General features: G+C 52.5%; 1 protein-coding gene across 1 annotated transcript; it reads right to left on the minus strand.

Moving 5' to 3' along the window:
• Positions 1-650: 650 nt before the first annotated feature.
• LOC131289888 (uncharacterized) lies at positions 651-25,079 on the minus strand. Its single transcript, XM_058319227.1, has 3 exons — positions 22,791-25,079; positions 22,683-22,730; positions 651-2,246 (listed from the first exon to the last, which is right to left on the minus strand). The coding sequence occupies exons 1-3, from the start codon at positions 24,898-24,900 to the stop codon at positions 652-654; spliced, it is 3,753 nt and encodes a 1,250-aa protein (XP_058175210.1). The 5' UTR covers positions 24,901-25,079; the 3' UTR covers position 651.
• Positions 25,080-25,591: the final 512 nt, after the last annotated feature.

A 25,591-nucleotide genomic window follows, 5' to 3' on the forward strand; every position in this document is an offset into this window, starting at 1 on the left:
TTTCTCAGTTCACATTCGCACAGTTATACATTTAGAGCTATTACACAAAAAAATGGTCTCTTCTTTCGTTGGCGCAATTGCTATGAACGACTATAATCTCTACCAATGCAAAAATAGTTCGAGAAGAGTGGAAGGAAGTACTGGGACTGCGTTCAGGGTTGTGTCTCTGGTATGGTTGTTTTCTTTTCCATCATTCGATGCTGAGTCGCTCAAGGTTTAAGTAACTAAATCACGTGGCAAAAGGGGTAATCCTTTCAGAATGGTTTGATATGCTAAAACTATCCCCTCTGTTTGCTCTTTTTCTCTCTCTCTCTTAACCACATACGTCTGCCAACTACGAATCACAACAGCATTGGCGTCCCGTCAGGCCAATAGAGCACCAATCAGAGATGGGAGGAGGGCCGCACTTCAATTTCATCTATCTAACTTCCCTTCTTCAGTTCTTCACTAATTTTCTCGGCTCTTACATTCGATTTGTTATGAGTAAATTAAAACAAAACAAAACAAAAAGTCTGGCACAGGTACGTTACGCGTTTCCGTTTTCTTCACGACTGAACGGGATGTTTCATTTCCGAAAAGAATTGAGACAGGGGACGATTCTTAAAATACGTATTGTGTCGAGTGAGACACCTGACACCGGAAGTCCTGACTCTAACCACTGCCTACGACACCGGCTGTCGCTCCACTGGCTGGTAAGATCTCGCCTGGTTCGCTCACTGCCCGATCGGCCTTGTTGCGAATATCCTTGTGACGACGTAGCGTACGGGCTGCGGGCAGTGGGATACCCTGCCTCCGCAGGATCTCGTAGTCGCGCGTGCCAATCTCGTTCTTGATGTCCAAAGCCGAATTGATCATCTCCTGCGTCCACCGCTTCGGGTTCTCGGGCAGTGTGTTGAGAAACTCGACATGTGCCGGCGACAGCTTGCTCATATCGAACGTAGGTGAGTCCTTGTCGAAGATCGAATGGTTCTCGAAGATGCCGAGCGACGAGTCGTCTCCGGCGGTTCCGTTCAGATCGTACGACGAATGAATGCCGGCAGCGGCCGCCGCCATTGCCACTGCCATTGCGGCCGCTGTAGCCGCCTGGTCGGAACCATCGCCTGGCGAGGAATCACCGGCGATGCTATCAAACAGCGGGTGACGGGTAAGATCGGCCTGTGTTAAACGGTTATACAGTTCCAGCTGCTGCTGTTGCTCTTGCTGTTGCTGCTCACGAGCACGCTGCTCCTCTTCGAGCTGCTCCTCCTGCTGTCGCTTTTGTTGTAGCAACTCCAGGTTGTGCTCCTCGTCATCCACCATGTTCCGTTGACCAACTTTGTTTACCAACTCCCCCGATCCCGCGTCACCCCGACCATCCGGCTCGTCGTCGTCGTCCACGGCCACCGTCGCTCCGGCCATGCGCGACAAGTCCTCCAGCCCGTTATCCTGCTCGTAGCGCGTCAGCATCACCAGGGTGGGAATGTTCAGAAATTCCTGCTTCCGCAGAGTTTCATAGTTTTTGCTGCCAAGCTCGTTCTTCAACTCTAACGATCGCTGCAACTCGTAGTCGGAGAAACCTTTGGTGTTCAACGTGAGCGTCTGCAGGAAGCTGATCTGCGCCATCGTCAACACACCGACGTCAAAGTGTCCGTCCTCCGAGTCATGTTCGGCCTTCATCATTGCTTTCTCCGCATCGTTACCGAAGAGGAACAGACGACCCGCACCGTACGCTTCTGCCGCCTTATGCTGTCCACCAGCACCCGGCACCGGTGGGACACCACCGCCAACACCGCCACCAGCACCCGCACTACCGCTCTCTTCCGCCAGCATCTCGTGGTGTTTACGCTTCCGGCCGACCACCTCCACCTCCTCCGGCACCGGTTCGGCATTCCGATACTTGCGCAGCGTTTTGACGCTCGGCAATGGCATACCGTCGTTCTTGCGCAGCGAATCGTACTCCCGGCTGCCGATGATGTGGCGGATTTCGTTGCACGTACGCAGCTCGTACGGAGTCCATTTCTTCCGGAAGCCTACCATCGACTTGAGGAACTCAATCTGGGCCTGCGACAGGGTCTGCTGCTGGTTGGGCTGCTGCGCGGCGTACTGTTGCTGGTGATGGTAGCCGGCATCGTCGCCGTTCATCCGTATTCCACCGTCGCCATCGTAGCGGCTCTGCTCGAGCAGCGAGGTCGGATCCTGGTAGCCATCCTCATCGTCGTCCTCGTCATCGTTCGCGTTGTGCTGGTAGTAATTGATATCCGGAGACGCTAAAAGAATAAGAAGCAGAAGAATAGCAACGTTAGAAATTGGTTAACATATTCACTAACTATCAACGTCCGAGTTAGTTGTGTTTTACAGTTTTAGCTTAAGCTCATTTGAAAAAGAATTCCCATGTGAACTGAAATTCTACTACTCAAATATCTATTGCTTCATTATACACAAGCCAAAATCAAAGTACTTTTGTACTTTGAAGTTATTCTAACATACAAGCTCGCACAAATTATGGTAGCTTATGTCTTTGATAAGCGCCTCGTAGTTAAGAGCCTCGTGGCTCTTTAAAACTTTTCAGCCCCCGCAGACTGGTTTCCCTCCGTCAGTCATATGCATCCAGCCGAATAAATATAAGCCACCCTGGGAGGATTTGCATACGAGAAGGTTGTCGGGTGCCGGTGGTTTCTTGTCTCTTTTCTTTCGGAGACATCGACTACACCACCATGCCGATTATTTCAAGAGGACACAAGCCACACCGAAGACGCGAACGAACGTTCGTCCGACCACCCTCACTCTTCTGTCTGTGTTCTTGTTCTCGTTCGTTCTGTTTGTTTCGATTTTCACTAATGTTTTCGAACAATTTGCCACCGTTCCTATAGACGGTTCCTTTTCGCAGCCTCTTTTATACTCAAACATGCTCATAGATTGCTCCTGAAAGTTGGCTAAATCAAAAGATGAAGGTATCGCATAACGGATGGATCAACTCGTATCCCCACAGCGTTGATGGGGGGCCTACAAGGCCCATCAAGCCACGAACGAAAATCGAGAATACAACCGCCATAACGCACAAACTCTACCCTATCCTGGTAATCACTCACAAAAGCCACCCTTTGATCCCTGCCATTACCACCTGATGAATCTCGTAGTGTCTTGGCACAAACAAAAAAACGGTTGGAGAAGGAAGTGATTGGGACGCATGGCATCGCCACCGACTCGCCCCACGGCCCGCCCGGTCCCATGCTCGAATTTGTTCGCCCAACGAATAACCGGTGGTGCACGCCGTCATAGTCGTCGTGGCAGTCATCGTCGCCATCGTCTTCGTGGTTGTTGTGGACGTCGTCGTGGCCAACATCGTCGTCGTCGTCATCGGGGTCGCACAGGGTTGGTGGACGACTGCGCGCTGATGTGGTCGCCTCGAGTTCGACCGAATCGAGTGAAGGGCGTCTCGACGGGCCGCGGTCACACCAATGGCGCATGGCGATGGTGGTGGTGATGATGGTGCTGATGTAATCACGCCAAACGGACGGTCACTCGGTCGGTGCAAACGTTCGGCCGGGCCGCGATAAGAAATCGACCACGCGCGCGGGTCCGTGCGGTCGCGCCTCACCCCAGTGTGGCCATCACTCCGCAACACTCTCTCCATTCTCCTCATACCTAATACCTATTTCTCCACGGGAGTTTTACCACAAGTAGATCAAGAATTATCCAAGGAATTAATCCGAATATTCCTTCCAATAAAGCACCACGACATTTGGTTAGAATCATCACAAATCTGACGAAACCGAGCGAGTCAACAATGCTAGAAACCTAATTCCAGGCTTTTTCGCCTCAACCCCTCCCGAGGCAGACAACCACAATGGTCACCACAAGTCAGATAAGCATCTGCAGCGTACAAGAATTGGGAGCCTCAACTTGTGATAACATCGGCGGTACGCAACTCCAGTCGTGTTGCTAGCCAAGTCAGCGAATCGAAATTGATGATAATAAATAATTAGCTAGTAACGCATTCACTTTGTTCTCCACATTCAGATCAGATTCGTTTCTAGTCAAATTGTCGAGAAAAAAAACGGTCGTGGACTCAGTTGCGTGAGAAATGTGCTCTTCCAAGACCTTGCCAATGATCCGGTTCCACAGCCATCGCACCATTCCCCCGAAAAACGGGTCATCGTCGGTGGAGGACGATCAGAGACACCTCTGCTCAGTGGCGATCCTCGGCTCAGGGTTATCTCTGCGTGTGGTTTCCCTGCTGGCGGTTAGTAGGATGATGGTGACATTTTGGACTCGCAACCAGCAAGCGACGAATGGACGTCCCATGGCCATCGGCTTCACCACCGCACGGTCTAGAGTTTAGATAGATCTTGCGGGAACTTTAAGCTTTAGAATACTCCACCCAGCGGACGAAAAGGTGAAGTATGTTACGGTCGCTGGCAAAGTGTCCACTCCCGAAAGCCACTAGCAGCGCGCCGCAGCGGGTAGGGTTATAAATAAATTTGAAAAAGGTTCCTCCACGAACCGGTAGGTTTCTTGGTGGTTGTCTCCAAGGCAGTGCCCCGTACGGCTCGTCCAAAAGGCTTCAAGGCGACAAAAAAGGAGGCTGTGCCGTACGCCACATTCGCCCCCCGGTTCGAAAACGGGTTTACCAGCAAGCAAGCTGTGCCCTGTGTGTGATGCGCGGCCCAAAAATTCAACCGGCCGCGTTTCGCCATTTGCCCAATGCACAAAAGTGACAGGTGCCACTAAAAATAACCACGGTGACGTGAGCCGCCCCAAGACACTGTGGTGGAGGAAGGAGGCGACCCCAGAATTCTTCGCGTCGTGGCGTGGCTACGCCGCGCTCGGTTGGTAGCTGGTGGCCATTTTTTGCTGTGTTAACAATGGTACGCACGTGAAGGCAAGTGCCTCCGAGCGCGCTCCTCCGCTAACCTTCGGGTCAGTCGGTTTCAAAGGCGGGAGGGGAGGAGGGGTTAAAGAAAACAACAGTAAGCCAAAACGCCACCGAGCCCATAATCCCAAGCCCGATTCGCATGATTCGATTCGAAACCAGCGCGCGCGGACGCGCACACACGGCCATGTACATACGACGCACACGGCTTCACGGTGCGAAAGCTTTGGATTTGTGCGGCAGGGCATGGCCGCCTGTATTGCGCGCCGTGTGGTGCGGCCAACGCGGGGACACACGCACACCTACTCAGGATGGCGCAACAGCCCCTGCTGCCCCGGTGCCCCTGCGGTCACGGGGAACGATGACGGAGGCACAGGGTGCTGGTGGGCCGACGCCGATGGCGATGATGGCGGGCTAGTGTGGCCGATGACACAGTGATACGAACCGTCCCCCCTGAGGGCCGCACATACGCACACCACACAGCGTGATCGATTAGACGGTGACGTCCGATGGTGGACTTCCCTTAGCGCCAACATTCACACTCAACCTCTTGATCCCTTCCCAAGGCTTAAGTGGCTTATCTTGAATTCCGTTCCTGGAACTGTTCGTCCATCATTGAAGACGAAAAGGATCCATGGCATCGAATATGGCATAGAAAAAGGTTCTTTGGGGATATCCCCGTTTTCTGTTGAAGAATAACTGGGCAATACCTACCGTATACAATAACGAAACTTAAACAAGGTCCATCTGATTTATTTATTGCAGTGCAAAACTTGAAAAAGAAATGGATTTTGTCCCTACATTGAAGTCACTGTTTATCCTTCATCAGTTATATAGTATCCCTGAGCAGCGATAAGAGGATATACTGAGTAAGCAAAACGGAGAATGAATTACTATTTCGAAATAATAACATCCTTGATTGGTCCTATACCTCCAAATGTATAAGTGGAAATATAACTGCTCGCTCGGGCAACTAAAGGATCAAAGGACCTCTAAGGTATGAGAGTTCGACACATTTGGCCCCGGAAAATTAACCATTGCACCACTCGATTTATAGCCGATTTGAAGCGACGTATTTCGCCAGCGGTTGGTGGTTTTTGGGGGGGGGGAAACAGGATTTTTTATCCCAACCTTTCGGTAATGTATTAGCGGTCAGGTAGGTAACGCGAGCCGTCCGATCGTCAGAATGGAGGCGCACTCGCGAACCGTGGCGCGAAGGACGACCGGAAAAAGGTGGCAAGAATGCGAGTGACGCGCCGAGAGTGGAAGAAATATGGCGCTGATACAAAAAGGCACCACACCCCCTCCGTCCGGTCCGCTCCTTCCCTTGCGGACCGTGCCGAAGCGGACGGTCGTAAAAAGAAAAAAAAAAACGCGACAAGCGCGACCGACCCAAAAACCAGTCAGGTGCTGGAAGTGCGGGCATTCTGTCCACCGGCAACACTACCACACCTCCGCAGCATCTCTCGACGTGCGCCATCCGTGTGTTGATGTGCCGCACCGCCTTGTTGCCTCCGGACGACGGAGGGCACTGGCAAAGGCCACTAGCACAGCCCACCAACCACACATCGTACTCCTGACCCTGACAGACCCCTACCGATGATGGTACCGGATGCGCGCACCGTAGGGAACGAAGATTCTTCGACTCGCGACACGCGGAGGCTCTCGCTTGAGTGTGACCGAGAGCCCGAGCCACACGGGATCCGACTCGTCGAACGGGGCAGCAGCGTAGGAGCGGCGGAGTGGAGAATGAAAAAAAAACACACACACACACCGCACAACACGCAGCAGCTGCGTCAGCTACTCCACTCGGCGGTGCCGATGGTGAGAGAACACACGGCGCGGGATGCGGGAGACGAATGGATTATTGCCAGTCGCGGGACACGCTGTGTTGCTGCCGGACGATCTGAACGATCGCTGACGCAGAGACGGGGACGCGAGTGCCCGAGCGTGCAGGCGAGAGCGGGACAGCGAGCGAGTGACCGACAGAGCGTTGTGGGACGCGGCCACAAAAGTGCGACACCGCATCGCGAACGTCGCCCGGCTCGGGATCGGAAGGAGGGAGCCGCCGCAGTGGCTATAATGGCGCAGTAGCACAAGCACTGAGCTGAGGCGGGCGACGCACAGGGAACTCCAGCTCCTACCACCATCACCAACCACCGGCGATGGCCGATCGCGGGCTCGAATCGAATAACAAAACTAAGAACACAAAAAAAAAACACCAACTCACCCTGACCAGTGCACGACAACACCAAGGGAAGAGCCGTTTCGAGGGCCGGCCCAGGTGCGGTACCGCGAGCGACGGAGGTGCGCCATTTGTAATCGAAGCGCACCATGACCGCGGGCCGATGGCGAGACTGACGACGATGACGCGCCGTTCAATGCCTCGCGCTAAACCGAACCGGAGTGTGGTGATCGAAAGTGAGACGGCAAGGGGGAGCACACAGAAGAAAAAAAAACACACACGGGCTCGGGTCAAACCCACGTCCCGACTGATAGGGTCGATAATGATTGGGCACCAGGCAAGTGTACAACGAACGACGATGACGCGGAGAGGACTGATGCCACTTTGGGCTCAGATGGTGTGACAATGCAGTTGGCAAACGCCATTTCACATTTAACAAACCATTTCATCCAAAGGAGTCCCCAAGTGCCAGGCAAGGGGAAGGCGATATCAGATCCAGTCACAAGCCAGAATTTCGCCGGTATGTTACTGACTGGCCATCGGCACGACGGCTGCGCGGCTCTCCATCCGAGGTCCGACATCTGGAAACAGTCGAATCCAGCGGCAGCAGCTGACAACCATACACCATCGGTTTTCAACACGCACACGAACGAATCCGGCGTGCGTGGCCACGCGGCGGATGTGCTCTCGTCTCCACCGAAACCTACCCTTGCGCTGTCCCCACGGTCGTGGTGCGTGGACTAGAGATCAGGGCCACAGCTCCGATACGCCGGCTCCATATGTGAGAGAGCTCGGTAGTTTTTTTTTGTTTTCCTTTCAGCTTTCGGCCGGTGATGCTAGGGAAGGAGCATCCCGACTAACTGGACACAACTCATCTGTTCTCAAGACGCGGCGCAGCAACAAGATGAGGGCAAACGAACAAAAACAACAACACCCCGAGACTCGTTGAGAACTTCGGCAAACAACGGTGGACGCGAGACGAAACGAAAACAACACAAAAATAAACCAAAATTTTTGGATCGGAAGCGACCACACAACGGGGTCGTCTGATGATGCCGTGCCGGTACTCTCCTGCCTGCATATGCGTGTGTTTCTGTTGCCAACTTTCCAGCTCGCCGATCCGTAAACGATCGGTTGAAATGATAATTAAAATCAAACGCCTTGCGACCTCCAGTCTGCGTAGTCAGCAGGCGGCGTCGGCGCCGGATTAAAAACTTCACGGACCTTCCCTGGGCCTTCCTCAACAAAACCCAATACCAAGCTGTACACACCACACGATCAGATCTTTCAAAGCTCTGATTGGTGTGGTGGGCAATAGAAGTGATGCACACGGAAAAGAACGATACATAATAAACATAAGTGGCCGTCAAATCAGACGCTCACGAGTCGCACGTTTTCGTGAGCAGCAGCGTCGAAGTCGCGGGAAGGCCGACCGATCGACGACTCACTGCTAGAAGAAAATCGTGAACATATTAGATCGACGCAGATGTCCCGTGCGGAGACCGTATTCTACGTCACTACGAAGGTGGTTTATAGCCACGTAAGTAAGCTTTAACCGACAAACGATACCATCCGTAGCGTCAACCGGCGACGAAGATAAAGGAGTAGGAAACGTGTTGGAACCCAGTTGTACAAGACACCACCGATGTGGGATTGAAACTCCAACGTTTGTTCGGATTGAATTTAAAAATATTACATAGACAAATGTTTCGCATAAACAAAGTACAAATGATTTTTTGAATGATGTAGCCATCGAAAGAGAAGCTATTAAATAGCGGCTTGATCTACTACGTACAGTTGTGCTTGCAGCCTAAGATCCTTATTTTCCATCGTTAGGTAAGGTTCCCTTTGCATGCAGTGTGTATTCTACACGGTAAATTTCCAATTCTTCCGTGCATTTTTCCAACATCCAAATCATGAATGATGGGCGGACCTGTCCGGACTAAAATTAATTGCAATGGCGCGGGCACACACACATACACATGTACCATCAAATCAGCCTAAAATAAAAACCGCGAGAAAATGATTATATCCTGGTCCAGGACACAGCCACATCCAATGTGATCGTAAACGCAGAGGCAAAGAGTGAAGGGTTAAATAATGTATGAATGTATGTGCGAAAATATTGTTGTGAACAATATCGATAACCCCAACCAGGAACGTACTCTGTGGCTGTGGAACCGGGTAGAAGCCCCAACTCCAGAAAAATAACCCATCACTATGTTCTCGCGCTATCATCATTCCCTTTCTACGGTTGCATTTCATTCGCTCACGTACCATGCATGCGTGTGCTAACACACCTGCGAATTCTAACGATACAAATAAACAATCAAATTTCAAATTCCACCATTTTCAATCTATATTTACAGCACAGCATCCCATCCTCCAGGGAGGCTGCAGCAAACCCGAGCCACGGGCGATTTATATATATCTATATAAATGTACAGCTTTGTACACACACACACACACACATTTAAGGTCCGTGACCGTGCATTCAACGGTGTGGGTCGTTTGGGTGGACCGGTGGGAGTTTTGGTGGTTAACACCAACCACCACCACCACCCCCGATCCCAATCATTTCAACAGGAGAAGCGGGGTCTCCTCCGGCTACCTTAGTGTCCTGTCTATGCCATATCCTGCCGCCTGCAATTTAACGCCTAAAGGTGGCAAGTTAGTGGTGGTAGTAATATCACGCTCACCATCATCATCAACATCATCATCATTATGCACCACCATCATCATCATCATCGTCATCATCGCCGTCATGATCGATATATTCGCGATAATCATTATTCACCTTTCCGCCAGCGGGGCTCGCGAATGAATTTTCCCTTGATGAATGCATGAAAATCATTGACCGCAACATCCGCAATGTGCCCGAGTGAAGGGGGGATGGTACGGCAAACGGTAATAAACCTCCCCCCGTGGGGGGTGTTCCGTGGGCGACGAAACAGGACATCATCCCACCAACAAATCGACACCGTTCGCACAAATACACCCACTAAAGGCGTGAGAAAACGCCCGATTCCCAACCGAATTTCGCGTTCTTAACCCCGAATTAGCCCACTGCTCATCCGCACGCCAAATGCACCAGGAATGTTAAGGTGATCCCATTCCGTCGACCGTCTTTACCATGGCATCCCCCTTTTCCCTTTAGCGGCAGGTTTGATATTGCTCAGTCACGCATTCATCACTTCTTCCGCTGGACTGATTGCGGAAACAATTGCAACCACATATCCGCGAGACGACGACCACGATGGGACGACTAGTTAGCATTTAATTTTAAAGGGACACACTCGCATACCTTCTAAACCTTTAAGCAGGTAATCAATGACTCGAATGATAGAGGAACAACATTTAGCAGCATATTTTAGGAGTCCGAATTTCAATACAAATATTTGAGCTTGCAGTTTTATAAACTCTTATCTGCAAGCAAAGGAAAAATAGAAAAGAAGTGGATATAGAACATTCGAAAGTTCTGGAAGGTCCTGGATTTGTCGGGGAAAACTACCGACCAGGAACCATGTGGCCCAAAATAATTTCAGTGCAGTGAACGCGAATCGACCCTCGAACTGAGCTGCAGCAAAAAAAATCCTCCATCAACCCATTAATGACCCAAAAGGTTCGACCGAGAAGTACCCCCAAGTACTGCCCCTCCGAGCTTGGCACCCCGAAAAGAGTTTTCTCACGACTTGTGGCCCGGGGTACTTGGCCAGCAAGCGCACGAACGAAAGAGAGCACACCCGTACGAGGGACAGTGAGAGAGAAGGGCGGCAGTGCGACCGGACGGGAAGCTAAAGGAGCATGCGGGGCCATCTGCAACGGATGGATGGCGACCCGGACGCGGCGGGGCCAACGTCGAGCGAACGCGCAGCCCATGAAGGCCTTTGTGAGCCCAAGCGACACGCAGCGGCTCGTGCTGGTCTTGGTGGTGGTGATGGTGCGGCAACTGTGTGTGGGATTCCCCGTGCTGTGCGCCATCCCTTCCACGAGTTTCTGTCCACCGCACAGCAGCGCAAGATGGCCGCCAAAGTGCAAAGCCCCCAAAGGCCAGTCAGACAAGGGAAGGCAGCTGGCGCGGAAATCCCGTCATCCTGCGACCGTTCTGACGCGTTCTGTCGGTAAGGGAGCAGTTGACTACCTGGCACTCACAGCCGCGCAGCGACAGATGGCAATGGCCGCGGCGTAACTTTGCCAACCCCGAACCGACGCGGGTGGAACCCTGGCGAGGTTTGCGAACGTGCTCTATGTAGAAAAGCATGGAAGCAAATGAACGAATGGCACAAACATTTTCATAAAAAAAATCATAAAGGTTTCTGTGTGTAGACGTAGAAGTTTTGGACATAATTTACTTTTGGAGTGGATACTTCGTAGTTACTACAACTGAATTGAATAAATGTACTTTGCTTCTGGAAATCTGAAAATAAAAATGACAAAACAATATAGAAAATGAACGCTCAAATTACCGGAACTTCATCAAGCACATCAAGCGATAACCAAAAAGGCCCCGGCTAGAGTCCTGACAGAGTTCTGGCATGGATCAAAAGGTGACCAAACCCTCTATGGTATCCTTTGTCTCCATCTTTCACTTTAAGAAAAAGAAAGGATTGACAAAAAGGATCCTCCTGTAGTCGGGAGGACACAAGCGCTGGCACACAAAGCAACCTTTTCTGGGTACTTCCCCAAGTAACCGTAAGGTTGCTGCCCTAATCCTACGAACCAGTTGAAGGAATCGAGCTGCGTGAGTGCTGAGATTGTGGTGGTTACTCTCCGTGCAACGTCGCCATCAACTTCCGACGGAATGAAGACTCCTTCGGGGGTTCGGATAGGATGCCGTTGTGCACAGCTAAGGTGTACCGAGCACACTTACACCGCGCGCCATCAGGAGTCGGGCTGGCGATGGAGAGTTTCCTTTTATGGCCTCGCTTTGGCCAGCTGGTTGTAAGCCACAGAACGGCGCAACCAGCGGAGTACGCATTTCCGAAGGCACGACAGCCTCACGTCGACCCTCGAAAAAGGTATTTCCTTGCCAGCGAGCATGGCCTGTTGGTAAAGTTTTGCCTGCTTACCTCGACTCCCAGCTTCCACCACATCGACCCTTCTCTGCGGTCGTCCCCGTTCCATAAAACCATCCCGAACCAGCAACACCGAAGGGAGCGCACGGTCGATGGCCTGGAAGGCGCACCAGGGAATGATAGGAAGGGGCAGTGTAGCCAGCGTTTCGGTGCGGACATGGCAGAAAAAAGTTGGCCATGATAACGGCGGGTAGCAGGGGGGGTTGGGACGCAAAAGAAGGGAAAAAATATATCCCTCGCCGTGCCAAGGCAGTCCCCTCCCTCGGGTTGGGTGTTCGCAAAACTCGGGACGCGCCCCATGGGTTGCGCCTCAAAGGCATCGCTCCGCTCGTCCGCAAGGGGCTCGGAAAAGAAAGAAGCTGCGCGTGGGGACAAGCACACATACACACTCACACACCGACGCACATAGGGCAGAGGAAACAGGGAACGGATCGACCGAAGGGTGGAAAAGGAAAGAAAAAAATGGTACAACGTCTCAAGAAAGGACCGAAAAAATGGATCGATATTGCCACCGGTGGCCCCGGGACCAGGTACGGAGGGCAGCGGCCGCAAAGGCAGCAGTAACCAAAATGGCCGCCCCTTTTTGGGTTTTGTTTTTAAATGAATTTTATCGGCCCTGAAGCTTGATCCTGGCCACCTCGGGCAACCATCATCAGTCCATGTTCCCGAGCACCGAGTAAAGCAGGTCGTCCCGGATGCAACAATTGGAAAAGTTGGAAAATCAAAATACACACAAAGATTGATTGGTGTTTGCAACATGGAATTTCGTCATTATCCGCCTCAGTGGGAGTATATCCTATATCTTAACGGGCTTTACCAGTTCATCGTCGGTGGTTCTTAATATGAATTAATGCGAACTATTTAACAGCATAATTAAAGCGATTTGTAAATTAACCAGAAGTACATCAAGAGACCTTCTGTCGGGATTCTGATTTCTGGCCTGATTCCACCAAACCCCCAGGTCCCCTTCGGACGAAAACTCCCTGATCCTTCACCTCGTGGAATTAAAAATAACATAAAACACCTCAGGACCTCTCAACAAAGAACGCGTCGGAGCAGCGCTCCACCCCCGGGCCAATTCGATATCGAGCGGGCCCGGCCGGGGCGAGTTTTCCCTGCCAACTGATGCTGTATTTTCCTCTCCTGTCGATGGTATTTTATCGATTTTCCGCCATGGCTTTTCCTCTGTGTCCCACTTGGGCGGACGGTAGCCGAGTCGCTCCCTTTCTCGCTCGATCGCCCTGGCCCTGGCACACGCCACCAACCAACCTTTCAAGCTGCCATATCCCAGCAGCCTCCACCGCCGGCTCTTCATCCACCTCTCCCCCCCACCGGGGACATGCCACCCCTAATTCCAAATTCAACGAAGGGACCGAAATCCGGGGAATTCGCTCGGCATGGCGCACACCATCACACGGCGGCTGGGGTAACCCTGTACCGGGGGCAGGTTTCCCTGGCAACGGTCCCTGGGTGGGAGGGGCCAGGAGTAAGGGGTGGGTGCGAAGCGGGGGCGGATGGTATATGCGTGTTTCGAGAAGGGGAGCAAAATGCGAATGGGGAGCGCAACGTTTAGGGGGGGTCTAGATGCTACAAGGGCCGAGAACAGTCGGATGGGGGAGGAGGAGGGATGAGGCCAGAGGACTAACTTCATCGTCCCGTTTCCATCATATCCACCACCACCCCCAATCATCTTCTTCATCCCTACCCACGCCACGACAGCAACCCACAACCGATCGAACCGCAGCACACATACAAAACCCGCCCGGGCGCTTGGTACACATTTGCACCGGAGGAGGAGGAGGGGGGGATGGCCACCAATGCCACCCGTTGTTGGGGCCGTTCCTCGCCACCGCCCTATACCCACTTCCCGGGCTTCCACTTTCCAAAATCGCGCGCTTCCAAAGCGTGACGCCCAAAGTGTGCTTCCTGCTGCCGCCCGCCGTGCACACGGACACGGACACACATCCACACACACACACACACGCACGGTGTAAACGGCCCCGGTAACACTCATCGCTATGGCCATCGACAAAATGGCGCACTGGTATCCCCGCATACTCCCACACAAAATGGCGAAACCAGCGCCCCCTTTTTTTTTGCACCAGCCCATCAAAATGAAAAGCGAGGAACCCCAACGAATCCACCCTGCGATAGTTCCCACGGACCCCCCGCAAACCAACACACACACACACACATACACCGGGGTGCACATGATTTAGTCCCATTACGCACATACACGCAAACAAGCGCAACGGATTCAAATTTAATTCCACGCCTCCCCCCCCCCCCCCCCCCTCTCCCCACTCCTTTTCTAGGAGGATAACACTTTTTAATTAACAAAATTCGAATGCGTACAAACCAACAACAAAGAGAACTGGAGGGCTCCAGGATTGAAAGTGCTACCATATATTTTACCAGAGGAATAAAAACACCCGTATAACAGAACCTCCAAACATACCGCCAATAATAAAAGTAATAGTGAAAAATAATACCAACATTAACAGGTTTGAGGACAACAACAACAACAAAAAATCAGGTCAACGCATTTTTGTTTTTAATTGCCACTGAACTGAACTCTCCGCTTTATTGGGAGAAAATGGAAAACAGGTGTGTGTTGGCGGGATCGGTACACTCGCAACACCACCCACCGATGCCCAAAATCCCTTTTCCGGCTGCATTTCCACTATGCTTTCCACACTCATACTCGCATGCATACAGTTCGCTCCACTCCTGGGTTTCGTTAAAAGCGAATGATTTTATATTGCGAATAAAAAAAAGACGAACAAACCCCCCCCCCCCCCCCCCCTCACAAAGCTGCCGGAAAATGTGCCTTTGATGGTTTGGAAAAATAAAAAAGATTAAATCGCGAACCACCCACAAGCGAGTAGTTATTTTCCATTAATTTGTACGGGGGTTTACTTCTTTTTTTCTCCTTCTCAACGCAGTTCATTACGATGCGTTGTCCCAAAGCTTATTTTCCAAGCGCTTTTTTCTCGCACACAGCCTCCCTTTTCACCTCCCCGCGGGTGCAGTATTGATCCACCACCCACCCCCGTTCTTCGGTGCGGAATGTTCCCGCATGTTTTCTGCGAACTATTGACCCCGACCGAGCGAAAACTGGAGTTTGGTGGAGTGTCAGAGAATTTGCTCGTTCATTCGAAGCTCAGCGCCATGCAAAATATGCAAGCAAAACGATTCGATTTTCCGGGCCACAATCGGAACCCAGTGGTGTCCTTCAACGCCTAATGTACGTTCGGACACGCATAGATCTTCCAGAAGTTATTGGAACAAATCTACGCGATGAACGCAACCATCCAGGTGTAGGATGCAGGTAGATAAAGAATATAATTATTTTCCAAAATTTAATTATATCCTTAATATTCCATCCTGAAGCTGATTTGACCACCAAACAATCGTCGGACGACAAGAAAATTATTATCCTGTTCCTTCATCCCGAACAAGCCTATAACTGAACACAACATCCTCAAAGAACGGATCTCTGTTGGCCCATAGTTTATGGTGAATTTTATAACAAGATATTTCCTGGGAACACATTCCCTGTTTCAAGCGAATAGCGCAGTAACGCGAGCGTCATTTGGGATGTATAGCCCACGCGAGCCATTTTCAACAATTCGCGTTTGTTGTGACCGATTTCGCCACTCCACGAGGTCTCCTTCAGCCTCTCAATCCTCAGAGTCCGGGAGCGAACGCACTAAAAATCCCCGGGCAAAATTGAAAGCGAATGGTAATAGATCACAAAATGGCACCAGCGTTTGCCCGGGAAAATGGAAGCTTATCCGGGGACAATATTTACACACACCATTCGCGGGACCCACGGGTGGAGGATGTATGGCCGGAGGTTGTATATATCGCAATATAATGAAGCACCATCGTGCACCGTGGGTTCAGGGAGGAAGGAAATCACCGCAAATTTCAAATTAAAACACAGTGCGACTAGTGTATGGACCCCGCTGCTTCCCATTCGCTCGATTTTCTGCTCATTATTTGCGCAATTTAGTCCTGAATAACTCACCCTACAAAGAAACATGTCAACTAATGCACGCTTCATCGCTGGAAACAAAATAACTTGTTTGCAGAGTGTTGACCGATGGCTTTCGTTGCTTCAAAATACATGCAGAACTCCCAATGATACAAATTATAATCTTTCAAAATGTATCATCTGACCGAGACGCAGCAAAAGCCTGTGGCTACCTGATCTTGCCAAAATCTTAAACAAAGCCCCCGCCACTGGACATTCCTTTCTAAATTCGGCACAGGTCGCGACATTGTTAGGGCTTCTTGCCCCACTGGGCAAGATGATGATGCTGGGCTTCGTGGCACCACAAACACAAGCACACAACAAAACGACAAGCAGCTAAATTTGGCATCTTATTTCCATTGTAAACTTAGCTGCCCCTGCCGCCCTGCACCACGCAGCGGGTTGGGCATCCGCTGGCCCTTCACAAAAGTCGAACCTACGAGTGTGGGGGGGGGGGATGCGACATTTAAAAATATCATCAACAACCTATGCACGAGGGGATCACCGGTTTGGGTAGCATCATTTGAATATTATTAAAATATGGCCTCTCTCCCAAGGCGGCAACGACCTGATATCTATAAGGAGGGCACAGATGAAGAGCAACTGCTGAGAAGCGGATGTCCTTGAAAGTTGCCAAAGTTTGCATGTTTGAAACCTTTCTTTTTCAGATTTGCTAACTAAGGATAGTTTATGGAGGAAAACGAGCACGGAACGAAAACATGCACATCCTGCTGGTTGGCCATATGTCTACGTTTGATGACACTCAAGTTCAAGATCGCACTTTGATTCTTAAGTACCTTATCTATAATTCATTTGTTTTTACCAAACTGACGTTAAAACAGCTAACAAGTAAATCAGGATCACTGAAACTTTTGTTTCCTTTGTACGCTGGTCATGTACGCTGGGCGCCCTTTAATGTATGATCAAACATCCTGTTCTAAAACCGAATCCGACCGAGCAAACCAATACGGAAGGACGATCGCATGATTGAGCCTAGATCGTTATTTTAGAAACACTTGTTTGAGAAAATTTTCCGACAAGTTTGTTGCGAGTGGTAAGTCCTTCTGCTAAAAAAAGCCCGACACGGTTGGCAGAAGTATCGATTGCAGTTCAAACCTTGCAAAAAAATGAGACAACCCTCCGAAGAAAGAGCTTTGGAGGTTTGGAAAGAGAGCGTTAGGACATTAGTGAAAGGAACGGAGGTAATCAGAACCGACAAGGGATCGCATGGATCCAAAGCAAATAGCAACGCTGGGTGAGCAGCGAGACTGATGGAAAAGTTTGGCAAAGTTCTAAGAAGGAGCAACATACGGCAGGGAGATGAGGCAGGGGGATTAGGAATGGAGGACAAAAGGAGAAGGAGGAGATCCATCCCAGGATTTCTTTTTTTTCCCCCCTATCTTTCAAACATCCCTGGCCCGGACTGACCGCTTTTGCTTATGCGGCTAATGTCCGACCCGGGTTGAAGTATTAGGATCTCTTCTGCCTCGCACAAACCCCCCTTCGCAACATCTAACCGGATCCAATCCCTCCCCTCATCTCCCAATTATCCTGCCATCAACCCGGTCGGTTGGTCGAATATTCACTCTTTAACTTGGTCTTCTTTTCGCCGGTCCAAACCCTCCCCAAACCTACCCGGGTGGGGATCAACGGTCGGCTATCCGTGCCAGCCTAAATAATGCGAATAAATTGGGGACAAGCATTCGCACCGAAAGTAGCCATCATGCGGTAGGAAAAGAGGCACCTCTGGGGATGCCTTGATGTTAGGTTGACGCATCTTCGGGGTTCGGCAAGATTGGAGCAACTGTTTTACAACATTTTTCACCACACGCTAACAGATGATTTGGTGGAGTTGTAACCGCGGATTATATTCCTCAAAAATTGCCATAGGACACATCATTACGAACAGCGACGAGCTGTCCCATCAGTTTTGCTCGCGAAAGCAGTCGTCTTTACTCGAAGCTGAAGCGAGAAAAACACTCCCAAACAAGCAAATACCGAACGAATCTGCCGCTGGGTAAGGTTGTTCTTTAGCGAACCTAAGGCACCTGAAGAAAACAACCGAACCTGCGATTCCTTATTCTCTCTCCGGTACCTTCCCCTGCTTCTGCCACCACGAGTCTTGAAGGCGAAACATCGAAGAGGTCGAGCAAAATCGAGCTGTGCCATTTGGCCAACATCGTCCCAGCCTCACACAAGAGGGCGGACAACGACCGGGCCCCGACAACGGGCCGCGAGGTAAAGGTTTTTCGACCCACGCTTCAGCTACCTTTGACCGAGCCCGAGCCGGGCATGGACGATGGAACGGGACAAACAAAAAAAAACACACACACACACAGACGATCCCCGTGGCCAAAGTAAATTCGAGCCACAGCAGAAATTGGAAGCCAAGATAAAACCGAAACGATGCGGCCTGCGCGGAGGGAAAAGGTAAGCGAAGTGGCAGTGAAACAACTCGCACAACACGGGCTTCCAAGCGCAAGCGACAAGGGACAGGGACGGCGGAATATTACCGGACGGCTGCTGCCGCCCTTCATCTACCGTGAAAATCCTCTCCGATGAAACGCCATCCCTCTCCGGCCCCCGGCATGTCGTAACACGCCGAACGCACGGACGGAGGAAGGACGGCAACGGTCCAGCAGACCGAAGGATGTTGAGTCCCTTTTCAGCCCAAAATCCAATTTCCTTCCCCGTGCCGGGAAGTCGGGACCGAGAAACCTGCGGCGGCCGCAAAGGGAGCGAGACTCTCCTGCACCTTTTTCTGTGTGTGTATGTGTGTGTGTGTGTGTGGTGCAGGTTGGCGCAGGAGGTGAGGTTCTTCGGGGCCGACGAAGGAAGGCAACCGGGACCATCGATTATTGCTGCCACCAGTCAGCATCATCAGCACGAGGAAGAGGAAAAGAACGAGAACGAGAGAAGGAAAAAGTGCAGAGGACGGCAAGGGCGCGGCAAGGCAGCACACCATGGTCCATGGCGCAGAATGGGATCGATGGCCACGGGCAAACACGAACACACGAAGGAAACGACAGCGTCCCTCCTAGCAGCCGGGGCCAAACACAGCATAAGGCGTTCGTTGCCGCGACGTTGTCTGCCCTGCTCTGTGGTGCTGCTCCCGGAGGTTCGGTGCCGTCGAGCGGGACGACAATAAACACACACACACATACACGCATGTGGATGGGCAAGTGAGGACGAGACAGAGAAGAAAAGAACGGCCCGAACCGAAAGGAAGACGTGATGCGGGTGCCGCGGCCTGCGAAAGCGCACGTAGGAAGTAACGTCCCAACGTAGGGATAACTCGCAGCGAAGGAACTGGCAGACCTTTCTCCGTCCGTAGCCCTGCCTCGCATTGGCGTTGGCCACGCAAAAAAAAAACGGCCGAAGAAAAGGAGACGACGCTGCCAGAACGGCCATTAAACGCCATCCAAAACCTAGCGGAATTCGCTTTTGCCTCATCAGGTCAACGGCTTCAAATGCTGCAGAAACTACGGAAGCAACCAAGAAACGCGCCTAACCAAAGTTCCCGATGCGAGTCAAACGAGTTAAAAAACTCTCAAACGGACTTCGTCCCTGAGGAGGTGTTTACTAAAATGATTCTCAAATCAAACACAAGAAGCTCGATATTAAATACCGTTTGATCCAATAAATCCCGTCCACTTACAAGCACCTCTGAGAGGCTCCAGAAAGATCTCCGGAAACGTGGGTTTATTGTGTTCCTCTTTCCCAGTTCCGGATAAGCAAGAAGCTAGTTTGGCCAGATCAAACGCGAGTAGCTGTAATACGGAGCGGAAAACCAAAAGGAAAAACACCACTCAAGACCTGCCAATCCCTGGAGGAGCATCCTTGTTTTGCCTACATCGGGGGTTCCTACTTATAAATACTTGGAGCTGAAAAACTCCAAACGGCAGGGACATGCCGAAGATGTGGTCCCGGACCAGGACCATTCGACGTACGATCCCTACCGGCGATGGGGATACATGAAAAGGCATGGACAAAAAGGAAGACCGACCAATAAAAGGGATATTGCCATCCCGAAACTGGGTTGGACCGATTTAATAATAAAAGAAAAGAAAAAACTCCCCCAAGATATATAAAAGCCCCCGGAACCGAATGGAAACGGGACCAAGTAGGAACGCGAATGGTTGGGGGAAAAAGGTCCGACCAGTCAAAGGGACACTCGGGACATCTGAAGCCGTCCTGCCTCCCCGAAACGGGTCGGGATGCTTGTGACGCACGAACCACACAACTACAGGCACAAGAGGACGGTACGCTTCCCCGTAGAAACCCGCCACGCCAAAGGTTTGTTTGGAGTGCGTCCCAGGCCGCTTGCCTGCTGGGATCCTTTTTTTTAGTTTTTGCCCTGGGTAACAAAGCGGGAAGCCATCGGGACGAACTGGGCGACCCGACCCGACACCGGCCGCACTTCTTCTCCACCCACTATAGCTCCCTCCGTTTCATTCTACCCGACCGGCTGCGGACAAGTTTTCTACGAAACTCCGGCGTTCCTACTCGTAAAAACCAACACGAACCAAACCCAACCCCGACCGTGCTTCCACGCACACACGCTCACAGCTCCACTCACCGGAACCGGAGACGCACGATGTGGCATGGACGTTGCGGAGATGTCAGTTGGTCGATGGCCCGGTCGGTCCTGGGTCTTCTCGATCCCGGCCTCTTTCCCTCTCACCATTCGTGCTTTCCTTTTTTCGTCCCTTTTTTTGTGTACGCTTGCTTACCGGCGCAGCGTCATGACCGCGTCTCGTCCCCGTTTGATCCTGTTTCCCCCTCCGGTGCACCGTGAAGCGACGGAAGCGCCTTTCTCACAACGGGGAGTGTCATGGCGAACGGCACAAGGGGAACGGTCCCGGGCAAAAGAAGGGAATGGCGCACAGGCACGCGCACTCTTGCCAATGTTCTTGCCGGGCGACACAGCCAACCCCAGGGCGTTCGCTCAGAGAAGGGTAGCCCGGTCGTGGGATGGAAAGACCTTCCCTGGAGGAGGGAAGCCTTACCTCCAGCCATAAGCTCCCAACCCTTGTGGAGTTTGCAAACAACCTCCCGGCGACACCCTTGGGAACGCAGGAGCGCGTTTGAGAAGGAAACCGGACCGTTGGGAAACTGGTCGATAACGCCAACACGTTTGCCACTCCGGAACCGGAGCAGGCTATGATTGCCATCATGCCCGAACGCGAAGGGTGAGAAAGAGAGAAGAATAGAGGACATCCACAAAGGCTGGTACCTTCCGTTTTCACATTGGCCATACTGTTCGTAGAGTAGAGACCAACACGGACCTGGCGTCCACGACAGTTCCGGGCGTGGCAACTATCCTTGAAACCCCCGAGCACCACCTCTGGTGACCCAGATCGGTCCTCTCCTGAGGAATTGTACACACCGCCAAAAGGGAGCCAAGCCAGCATGGCCATCGTGAGTCCATGGTTGGCTTCACAGTGGCCCCTTCAAGCCACCACAGCCGGGTCGATCACATTCCTCCCTACGACAATCCGGTCCGAACCCACGCACACCAACAGCAGCGTCCCCTCGGTCGGTAGATACCTTGCGTGGCCTGCAGACTAAGAAAATCAATAATTTACACGTTGGCGTACAACCCGGCCGCTGGCAGAGATGACGACGACGCCATACCGTTGGCGAGGGGTACACTCGCCTCGTTGCTCCCAAAACCACCCTTGGTCGCCGGAAGGCTTCGCGGGCGACGGGAAACGGCTTCACTTCAACGTCCTTTCCATTAGCAGCCCCGCACCCGTCGTTCATTTACTTTCGAAGAAAACTCCCCCAGCAATGACGGACCGAAGGTGGTGGTGGTGGCTGATGGACCACTCTCGGTGGCATCTGTGAAGCCGGCGACGTAGATGGTGTAGAAAGAAGCAAAAAAACCCAAGTTGCCTTCTGTAATCTAAAGCCACCGCAGCGCAGGCAGTTTGCTCGGGTTCAAAGTTCATCTGAGGTGGCGCACACACCGGCACTCACACACATAAATTAAATCCGAAGCCGAAGGTCTCCAAAGGGTGAAGGGAACGAAGCAAGCATCCTATCGCCCACGTAGGACATAACGGGGCAGGATCTCAAACGCTGCCAAAAGGACGACGTAGCGTTAAGATTTTATTCCCTCCTCTCCAAGCATCTTCCTAGACCAAGCGTTAATATTGCAAAATGTTGCCAAAATCTTTCTCGTAAATCCTCACACCCTTCCGCATGGTTTCTTCCTAAGCAGTACGGCTTGTCTCGCCATGGTTCGGTTTTCCTTTTTACAGTCGTCTTAGCAAGCCTCGAAATAAATAGAAGAAATAAAGTATATCTACATGCTCAAAACCTCATAGGAAATGTGACATCCATGACATTTCCTGAATGATCTGTATTATAAAATACCTGGAAAGGTGAGTCGGACACCATGGACTAATAAATGATAGGCACTAGAAAGTTATGTTCTGTGAGACTTTAAAAACCTTCCTAATAATCTGTCCATCTGCCTCGTGAACAGGGTAACCCCACAGTACTAAAGCTCCTTCACACACTTACCGGTAAAGCTAACGGGATCCTGTTCGGTCTTGATGTCCTGTAGGTGCACTTCCGGCGTATGGTGTTGAGACGGGCGGTACTGACCGGAGGAATTTCGCATGGCGACACCACCATGGCCGTGCCGTTGCTGCTGCTCGTTTCGATTGTGGTCCACCGTCCGGCGCACGCCCTCTCCCCCGGCTTTGGCTGCATGTTTCTTCCTAGCGTGTCCCGACCGGTCGAACAACTCTGCCGCCGGTGCCGGTGCCACCATCACATCGTCCTCCTCTTCGTCCTCTTCCTCCTCTTCGTCGACTTCCATCGCACTCTGGTTGGTGGTCTTTCCAGCGCCACCCGGAACTGCACCGACCATTGCACCGGCGATCGCTGCCGCTACACCGTTTGCTCCGCCAGCCTTCCGGAGCGACTCTAGGTAGCGTGTGATGGTCCGCAAGCTGGGCAACAGCAGCTCCCCGTCCTTGATGAGCGACTTGTACGCCTGGATGCCCATCGCGGCCTTAATCTTCATCGCCGACAGTATCATCGGCTCGCGCCACTTCCGATTGCGATCCTCTTCGGCGGGCGCGGGGGCGATGGCGATGGCGGGGACGTGCGGCGAGTTCGCACCGGAACCGACGGTGGACGCGTTAGCCGCCATCCCGTTCAATCGGACCGTCATTCGTTTCAGCTTGCGCTTCGTCGCGTGCAGCTCCTTGCGCGTCACGTCGTACTTCGAGCGGACCTCGGCCAGCTGTCGCTTGCAGCTCTGCAGGTCGGCCGTTAGCCGTGCGCTGTCCGGTTTCTCCACCACCACCGGCACGACCGTCGCACTTCCCTTCGCCAGCTTCACCTCCGGTACTTTCGCGCCTCTAGCCACCGCGGCTGCGGTTGGTTCCTTCTCTTTCGTCGGCGTCGACTGGGCGGAGGAAGACGCCAAGGACGGAGAGCACGCCCGAGAGGAGACCACCGAGGAGGATGATGGTGCGGGCGGTGCAAGCGAAGGCGTTCCACTTTGTTCACCCTTTTCACCCGTCACGACGCCCCGCGGTTCCTCTTCTGCCAAGTCACCGACAGTACGGGACGATACCGAACCCTCGCTGTTCAGTGACGACCGTAGCGACGATTGTTCACCTGATGGTGGCGTCTGGGAAGGAGGTTTCGCCGCTGCGGGACGTTCCGCCGTTTGTTGCTGCTTCATCCTCGACTTTAAGATCGACGGTTCTCCACTGGACGAGCCGTCTGGATCGCGAAGCTTCTCGATCCGCTCGTTCCGCTCCTCGTTCGCTTCGTTTTCCTCTTCGCGCCGCTGCTCCACTGGTTCCAGTTTCACTTTTTTCGGCAAACTACCCCCGTCACCGGCACTGTCCACGTTACTGCTGCGGTGGCCGCTTCCCGCACTGGAACTATCACTGCTGCTGCTACTTTTGCTGCTGCCACTCGAGCTACTGCTGTTCGAGCGATTGTTTCGGCTACGTCTACTTTGCTCCTGCGCTGCCGGTGAATGGCTGGGCTCGTCGATCACGACAGCTGCTACCTTCTGTTCGCCGTCATCAGCCTTACCGGCAGCACACGACTCAGTAGACTCTGCCGCCGCCAACGTCACATCATCGACGTCTTTTTTCGTACCACTCGTTGCCTTGGTTACCTCTTCCGCTGGCTCCGTTGTTGACGGTGCTGCCGATGGCGATCGTGCTGGCAGCGGTGTTGCTGCCGGCGATGCAACTTGCCTCGCTTCGTCCGCCTCGTCTCGCAACGATGCCGGTTTATTTAATTCTTCTTCTTCTTCTTCTTCTACTGCTTCTTCCTTTTCCTTAACCTCTGGCTCCAACGAGTCGGCTAACGTTGGTGCGTCCGCAGCATCCGACATCGTTTCCCTCGGCGACTTCACCTCACCAGTCTCACCGTCTTCCACACTCGGTGCCTCCTCTTCCGGCAGTTTCTCAGTGGAACTCCGTCGGCTGCCAACCGCTTCCCGCTCCTCGGAGGCCCTATCGTTTGGCGCGGGCGATGACTGTTGGGTCAGCGGTGACGAGCGGTCGTCTGTGGGCGCGGGTGGTGAACTCGCACCATCCTTCCTGTCCGCTTGCGGTGATGACTCGCGCGTAGATTCTTCGTCGTTTGTGCGCTCCTGCGGTTCCTGCGACTCCGTTTGCTGTGCAGGAGATAGGGAACGTTCGCGTTCCTGCTTGACGTCGCCGTCGGACGGCGAAGGAGAACGTTTTGTACTTTCTTCCTCCATCGTATCGTTTGTTTAGTTTAGCTTAGAATGTATCCCGCAGGAAGTTACGGTACACGCCCAACGGGGCTACAGTTCCGACAATGTTTGCACAGGGTGTGTAATGCTCGCAGGTGAAACACGCATTCAAGATCTGTCCTCCCGCGACGCTCTCTTTTACGCAACCGTTTTTCACTTTCACTATCACCACACATCGACCGTTTTTTTTTTTTGGTAGGACACGCACGCCGTACGCGGTACACACAATTGGGCCACCTTTCTGGTGGCGTCTACAACATCCCAACCGGCTCCGCCACGGAAAGGCTGTCGGACTCAGCGATGGCTCGACGATAAATAATTCGCCCGTTCGAACGGTGCTGTGCCGTAGCCGTGGTCGCCGCCGTCGTCGCCGTTTGCGTGGATTGTCATCGTCGCCACCCCCGGGCCGTCGTTGCGATTGGCCACCGCAGCCGCCACGGCCTGGCCGTCGCCGGAGAGCGGTCGGAAAGAGAGCAGCGCAAAGCGGGCAAAAAGAAAAAAGGTAAAAAAAATAACAAACCCGCCGACCCGCGCGCGGCGCAAGCGATAAACGCGGGGCGCCCGTGCACGCACACAGCAGCAGGTCAGTGTCGGGGCGCTCTTTCGCTGTACCGCTGTACCTTCTTGGCGCTGCTTCAACCCGTTGGTCGAGTCGGGTCGGGCTGCGAGGGATGGT

The sequence above is a fragment of the Anopheles ziemanni genome, chromosome 3 (assembly GCF_943734765.1).
Source record: "Anopheles ziemanni chromosome 3, idAnoZiCoDA_A2_x.2, whole genome shotgun sequence".
Lineage (NCBI taxonomy): Eukaryota > Metazoa > Arthropoda > Insecta > Diptera > Culicidae > Anopheles > Anopheles ziemanni.

What these genes read in the sequence shown, in the direction of transcription:
- LOC131289888 (XM_058319227.1), bottom strand. Translation starts at nt 24,900, where the DNA reads ATGGAGGAAGAAAGTACAAAACGTTCTCCTTCGCCGTCCGACGGCGAC. An exon ending in GCAACGGCACGGCCATGGTG is followed by an intron (nt 22,731 to 22,790) that starts GTGTCGCCATGC and finishes ATACGCCGGAAG; the next exon opens with TGCACCTACAGGACATCAAG. An exon ending in GGATCCCGTTAGCTTTACCG is followed by an intron (nt 2,247 to 22,682) that starts GTAAGTGTGTGA and finishes TTATTCTTTTAG; the next exon opens with CGTCTCCGGATATCAATTAC.